At 43.5% G+C, this 6,393-nt stretch overlaps 1 protein-coding gene and 1 long non-coding RNA gene across 3 annotated transcripts; both read left to right on the top strand.

Annotated features, from left to right (window-relative positions):
• The first annotated feature begins 848 nt into the window (after nucleotides 1-848).
• Nucleotides 849-3,355, top strand: LOC123074351 (uncharacterized). Of its 2 annotated transcripts, XR_006435937.1 has the most exons (5): nucleotides 849-1,074; nucleotides 1,663-2,050; nucleotides 2,199-2,319; nucleotides 2,446-2,562; nucleotides 3,233-3,355. It is a non-coding gene; the product is annotated as an uncharacterized lncRNA (long non-coding RNA). The 2 variants fall into 2 exon arrangements; XR_006435936.1 differs by lacking the exons at nucleotides 2,446-2,562; nucleotides 3,233-3,355 and having other exon boundaries at nucleotides 2,199-2,386.
• A 168-nt stretch (nucleotides 3,356-3,523) lies between these two features.
• On the top strand, nucleotides 3,524-6,158 carry LOC123076194 (uncharacterized). Its single transcript, XM_044498578.1, has 4 exons — nucleotides 3,524-3,667; nucleotides 5,009-5,088; nucleotides 5,435-5,633; nucleotides 6,090-6,158. Exons 1-4 carry the CDS (start codon nucleotides 3,551-3,553, stop codon nucleotides 6,156-6,158), a joined length of 465 nt encoding a protein of 154 aa, XP_044354513.1. The 5' UTR covers nucleotides 3,524-3,550.
• The last annotated feature ends 235 nt before the right edge of the window (nucleotides 6,159-6,393 follow it).

The following is a 6,393-nucleotide window of genomic DNA, read 5'->3' as shown; positions in this document are numbered from 1 at the left end:
CACTAACCATTGATACTTATGAGTTCTTGATCTGTAATCCAGTGGTGTCGTGAAGCTGCCAACTCCTTCACAATGTCATTTCCTGCCATGTCTTGACCTGAACAATACCATATTATGTTAATGCAATTTTAAACTGTGTCACTTTATTCGTCAGTAAGAAATGTGATGAATTATCAGCACTGGTACTTTTATGTGCAAAACCTGTCATCTGTCTGCTTGTTTATCTTTTAGAGTGAGGAGGATATAAGTGTGAAACAAGCGCAGTCTCATCAGCTTGCTCAGCTGCTTGCACTACAGCTCCCCAGCAGGGCTAACCTTTCTTGAACTCTATTGAAGTGCTGTCGGTTTTGTATATTATTTTGTCGACGTGTTTATTTGCACTGGTGGCGATCTTTGATGCCCAGTGTATGTAATCTGTTGTCTGCTTGTGCTTTATTATCATAGTGGCGAACTTTGATGCCAGTGGATGCAATATGTCGACCCCAACCCGACCCCTCCACCGCCGCCACGACCACCTACTCGCGCCAGCGCCGGCCACCTCCCCCAGCGCGCCTCCGCCCCAGCGCGCCTCCGCCGGCACCCTCCCCAGCACGCCTCCGTCGGCCCCTCCCCAGCGCGCCGCCGCCGCCCCCTCCCCCAGCGCGCCTCCGCCGGCCCCTGCTTAGCGCGTCGCAGCCGGGCCCCTCCCCCAGCGCACCTCCGCCGCCCCCTGCCCCAGCGTGCCACTGCCGAAACCCTGTCGGGCGCGCCGCCGTCGGCCGCCAGCCCCAGCACGCCACCGCCACGACCTCCCTCCCTCAGTGCCGCGCCGCCTAGCCCCTGCGTCCGTTAGAAACAAAAGTACAATTTCGCTAATTCCTGCAGTTCTGTGGTTGCACAAACTGGTGGTTCATTTTGCTAATTCTTGCGGTCTACAATTTCTTTTTGTTTTGCTAAAACTGGTAATTTTGGTTTGTCAGAAGATGGTGAACTGTGGGAGTACTTCCCTTGCTCTTTCTGCTACATCAAGGTCGAAAAAAGCCCTTCATCTGCATCCATCTGCCGGAGGAACACTGCTTTGACATCAGGAACGCTGTGAGAGAGCCTCTCCTCTCTTTTTCTTTTGCCTTCTAATCCCCAAGTCTTCGTTATTGCATATTAGTTTTGATCAAGACATAACCTTGAGCTAACAAATTATTCTTGCTGGAAATGCATTTACAAAATTATTGACATCTTTTTGTTAGTAAGGCTGTAAGCAATCTGGAGATACCTAGTATGCCACTGTATGCTTCTTTATACAATCCCAAATGGATTATATAGCTCCTGATAATAGAATAAATATTCTGGAAAAAGCTCAAATACTATCATACGGTCAGTTCAAAAAAATCTGACGAGCACTTGCAATGTACATAGTTTTTGCAGAAAATATTTAAAAAACTCGGGTTCACCGATTTAATGAATCACTATAAGTTCAAATTTCCTAATATCTACAGTTCTGGTTGAGGAATTTAGGTAGTTTATTTTTCTAACCCCCGACTGTCTGTAGTTCATTAGTTCATTGTCACCACACATATTGTTTACAAACTTAAAGTTCAGAGGGTTGGTTGTATTTAGTACTTCTAATTGTACTATTTAAGTCCAAATGTTTACTTTGCATGATGGAAAAAATTGTGTATCATGTAGTTACTCCACTAGAGCCACTGCGGCCCCCGGCAGCCCATGGTGGAGGAGTTCGTCGCGTCCATCAGTCCAACCCCATGGCTTCAGGGCGTCCGAGTTTCGTCGCGGCTATCAGTTCGGACACCTGCGTCACTGCGTGTGTTGCAACCATGGCCATTTGTGTCAATGCGTGCTCCGTCACCGGCCTCCTGCGCACCGTGACCCCTGCCACACTCCTTCCTCTCACTGAAGCCGCTCGTGCCCTCCCAGGCTTGATATCCTGCTGCAGCGATGAGCTCCTGTACATCGCCGAAGTTCCATACCTGCTCAACGGCACCAGCACGAGGATGCAGCAGCTAGGCTGAACCCCAGTTCGTGCCTCAAGGTCAAGTACGCGGACGCCTGCGAGGAGGTATCCATCTCTCTCTTCCTGCTCCTATGCTTTATTTGTACCAAGCTTTTGCGAAGATGCTTAAATGCACATGTTTCCTATAATCTTTACATACACACTCTTTCTATTTTGTCCCTCGCGTAGTCACTTTGCCTTTTGATGCTTAAAGGCACCTTCAGTGCAGGTTCTCCGGTGCGCCAAGTATTGCCGGCAGCGATGCCTGCTTACGTCTTCCTCGTATGATTCGCCAAGGCCGCGTCCTCCTCTGAGATAAGAAGAGCGACAAGGAGGTAAAAGGAACACCAGATTTTTACAAATTCTGCAGATGTAGTACGTATTTGCCATTTTGCCAAAGCAATGAGTCTATGTGCTGATGTTTCTCTTGTCTTCTCTTGGATGTATTTGTCTAGATGGAGAGCACGGTCTTTTTTTCGTGGAGCTGGCGCTGCTGCAGTACGGCCTAGTCCAGTCTAAGGCCTCCATGGTTGCTGCTGCTGTTTCCGCAACCAGGCTACCCCGAAGAAGACCCCTATGTGGATTGACAATCTAAATTATAGTATGTGTTCTTTATTTATAATTGAAGTTCAAAAATATCATTGGCAGGGGTACAGAAATGATTATAGTCGTTATAGCAAAAAAAAAGTGCAGAAACTTAAAGAACAAAATTATTGATACACATAAACAAATTGGATTTATGTGTTATGTAGTATTGGTACTTAAGAACAAAAGTTCAGATTTCAAACTTTCGATAGTTTAGTGCTACGTAGAAAGGAACATAAGTCCACTCTACAAAAAAAACCCAGTAAATGCATTTCTGTTATGATCTAAATTTCTTTTGGTCTGTCTCTTTTAGTCTCTAACAGAGAACTTCCGCTGATATTGTAATAATCGGTAGTTTTTTTATATTTAGCCCATCAAGTGTTAAGATTTCAGTGAAGTAAAAATAGTTTAGTGGCATTGCTAAAATCACAGAATAGTTGGTGTGTGTGCAGAAATATCGTCAGTGCAAGTTTCAAACTTCTGTAACTTCAAATATATCAGCTAAATAAGTAATGATTTGCAGCGGGTTTCTTCAAAATTCTGTAAAGTTTAGATATATCACCTAAATATCGTCAGTGCAAGTTTCAAAATTCTGTAAGTTTCTATATATCATAAAGAAAAATCGATGAGTCACCATCTGCTTTATATTCATGTTGTCTGCAGCACAAGTAGCAATGGGGCTGACTGAGAGTGATCCCTGAACCATTTCATTAAAGGCCATGGTTTCCAATAATGCCAATGCTACTAGAAAGGAACTAGAGGCCATGAAGCCTCTTAGCTTCTCCAATTAGCATGTTTGGCCAGTCCTGAAGCGCCTCCTCAAGCTCTTCGACGATAACTGGGCGCCCATCAAGGACAAGAGCTACAACATCCTTGTTGATACCACTGGATGGCAAAAGCAATGAGCCAATACCTACCACTACCCGTCATGTAAAAAATGATACTTCCGTTTGTTTGGTAGCCTTCCTTAATTACCACTTGATGCTCAGCCCTCGCCGCCTCCTGTGCAGTACAATGCCGCCCTTGTACAAGGTTCAAAGACATTATACTGAGAAGGAAAGGAGATGCTACGGTCAGCAGCTTCCTCGTGCCATCGCGGTATGGTGTGAGTCCCTTGTTCATCCTCTGCCATTTGTTTTAGTAACTAGCAGCAGCATAACCCCACCTGCACATTTTTTTGTAAGTTCTACAAAATTTAGAGCTTCAGTCCAACTATGTTGCTTCTGCGATTATCCATACGTAGAAAATCACACTAAAGATTGTTTTGTTCTCTGAACCTAAACACATTTTTTCTTTGAGCTTAAATGCATTTATTCTCTGAACATAAATGGGATGGTTCTCTTAACTTAAGTGTGTGTGTTCTATGTGTATTCTGTGAGTGTTAGAGAACAATGAGTGTTGCCTGTCAACTACTGGTTTGGCCAGTTTCAAATTTTGGCCTGGTTGAACTTTTGATAGAGCATCGGTTTGTTCTCTGTTCTAGTGCACTGAAAGCATAAAGGAGGGTTTGACCTATTATTGATGGATCACTATAACTTAACTTATCATGTCAGTTCTAGTGCGGCACTAGCGAAGGTACAAATGTACTGAATGTTCACACCTTTAATCTTTTAATTTTGTGAACAAACATCAATTCAGTAGGAAAAAGGAACATAATAAGTCAACTTTGCAAGTGCATCAGTTCACCTTGAATAAAATACAGAAGTGCACCATCAAATTTTCCATCAGTTCGCTTATAAAAAAACAGAAAGTTGGTTGTGTAAAGAAAACCGGAGAATCAATGTCAGCCTAGAAGTTCACCAGGGAACTCCACGCAAGTGCACTCGTTAGAAAACTTTTGGTTTACTATATTTTATAGACAACAGAAATTTTAAACTTACTATTTTGAAATTTTCGTTGTCATTATGCAAAGTTGTACGCTGGACAAAAATTTGCCTTTTTTGATCTTTTGTTCTGAACCTTTTTTCTGAACTTACTATTCTGTTTGCGTACATTATCCTCTCGTCAGTTTTGTGATTTTAGACAAAGTTTCAGCCCTCGAGCAATAGCTCGTCCACCACGGGTGCTTGCAGCCGTCCAAGCCGAGGGTTGACGCCAGTCCAAGTAGAATCACACCCACCATCTTCACTAGCACTGTGCAACCGGCCAAGTTGAGCACACACAACAAGGAAAAAAGTGAAAGCCCGCCAACCCGCGTCGCGTTGCCCCGGGACCCCCGAGCACTGCCGCGCGCCCATCGCCGGTGCCTGACGGTGAGGTCCAGCGTCTTTGCCCGACAAAGCAGGCTACCATCCCTCCATTGACAATGCGCATGTCCAGCCGTTGCTGCATCTCTCTCTGCCCGTGGATGCTCGTGTGCTATAGTTGCTTTCTCCCCTTCCTGTACATGCTGCTACTCACCTTTTTATCTCTCTGATGCGTTGTGTTGCACTACTGCAGCTCGATCCAGGAGGTGCTAGCTCATGCTGGCTGGAACTAGGATGCAAAAGGGTTGACGGATCCATGCCGCACAAGCACTGGTGCTCTGCTTTCTTCTTACTTTGTGTTCTAATTTGCTTTCTTCTTATTTTCAGTTTGCGAGATACAAAAAGAAGTTAAAAAAATGTTGTGCCTGGAGTTCATTTTATTTGCTACCCCGTGATGTACGTCTATAGTTTCTCCCTCCAAATGTGTTGGTCCATGTGGTTGTATTTTCTGTGTTTCTCCCTCCAAATGTATGCAAGTACAGAAGTTGCACACAAACAAAAGTTTGTTTTAGTGAGAAAAATGCATACTGTCTTCTATAACTCATTTCACTTCACGGTTTCTTCACCTGTTTGTTGTTTCCTATTTATGCTAATTCCTAAATGTTCTACTCAACTTCAGCGCCATGCTCAGTCCAACCCCGTGGCTTCAGGGTGGCCGAGTTCGTCGCGACCATCAGTTCGGAGACCTGCGTCACTACCCGTGTCGCTACCATGGCCACCTGCATCACTGCGTGCTCCATCAACAGCCTCCTGCACAGGGAAAAGCAGCACGAGTAGAGGCGTCTGAGATGCTCTGTTCTAGCGAGGTGGCTGATTATGTTTGTTAGTTTGTAATACTTTGGCCGCAGTGTACTTATGTATCTTTTTCTGGCCAGAGCACGACCAGAGCTTATGTCAGTACGAGCTTTGATTGTGATGGTACTACAAACTATATAAAAACACCAGCAATCCATTTTTACTGGTACTTACCTTTTATACAATTTACATGTATTGTGCCCCTATTACCAACTGTGGTACAAAAATGCATTGTGCTCACCATTTTATTTCGTCAGTTTGTAATACTTTAAAGAGAGGAGGTAAAAGTGAACCATTCGGTTTTGTATTATAAAAAAGTGTTAATGTGAGAAACTTCGAAAACATCTTGTTTAATAAGTTCTGCTTGTTCTGTCTATAGTATTTATTGAGCTAAAAATGCTATGGTTCATACATTCTTGTCGATCTCGTTTTAATCGTCCTTGTTTTTGTGAGTTTCTTGATGCAAGTTTTGTGGTCAGTCCAGATGGGAGAAGGTGATCCGTCTAAAGTGTAATTCTGTGACGTTGACGTCCAAGTTCTACAACTGATCGATACAAACAAAAACGGTGGTCCGTTCTACAAAGGAAAAATGATTGAATTAAAAATATTGATCAGTACAAGTTAAAAATGGTGGTCCGTTCGAAATTAAAGAAATGACAGAAATTCAACTTGTAAAAGTTCAAGCAAAAATAAACCCCATGCAATTCAAATGGGAAAAGTACAAGTCGTAAAATAAGAGAAGTCCAGAACATCGTTGTAAAAAATGTTTAGTTCAAAAAAAAG

Source organism: Triticum aestivum, chromosome 3D (assembly GCF_018294505.1).
Source record: "Triticum aestivum cultivar Chinese Spring chromosome 3D, IWGSC CS RefSeq v2.1, whole genome shotgun sequence".
NCBI lineage: Eukaryota > Viridiplantae > Streptophyta > Magnoliopsida > Poales > Poaceae > Triticum > Triticum aestivum.
The sequence above is the reverse complement of the archived record's forward strand: the minus strand, read 5'-3'. Positions and strand labels throughout refer to the sequence as shown.

Coding starts and splice junctions, on each gene's coding strand:
- LOC123076194 (XM_044498578.1), top strand. CDS start 3,551: ATGCTCAGCCCTCGCCGCCTCCTGTGCAGTACAATGCCGCCCTTGTAC. Junction 3,668..5,008: donor AGCTTCCTCGTGCCATCGCG/GTATGGTGTGAG, acceptor GCACTACTGCAG/CTCGATCCAGGAGGTGCTAG. Junction 5,634..6,089: donor CTAGCGAGGTGGCTGATTAT/GTTTGTTAGTTT, acceptor TTTTGTGGTCAG/TCCAGATGGGAGAAGGTGAT.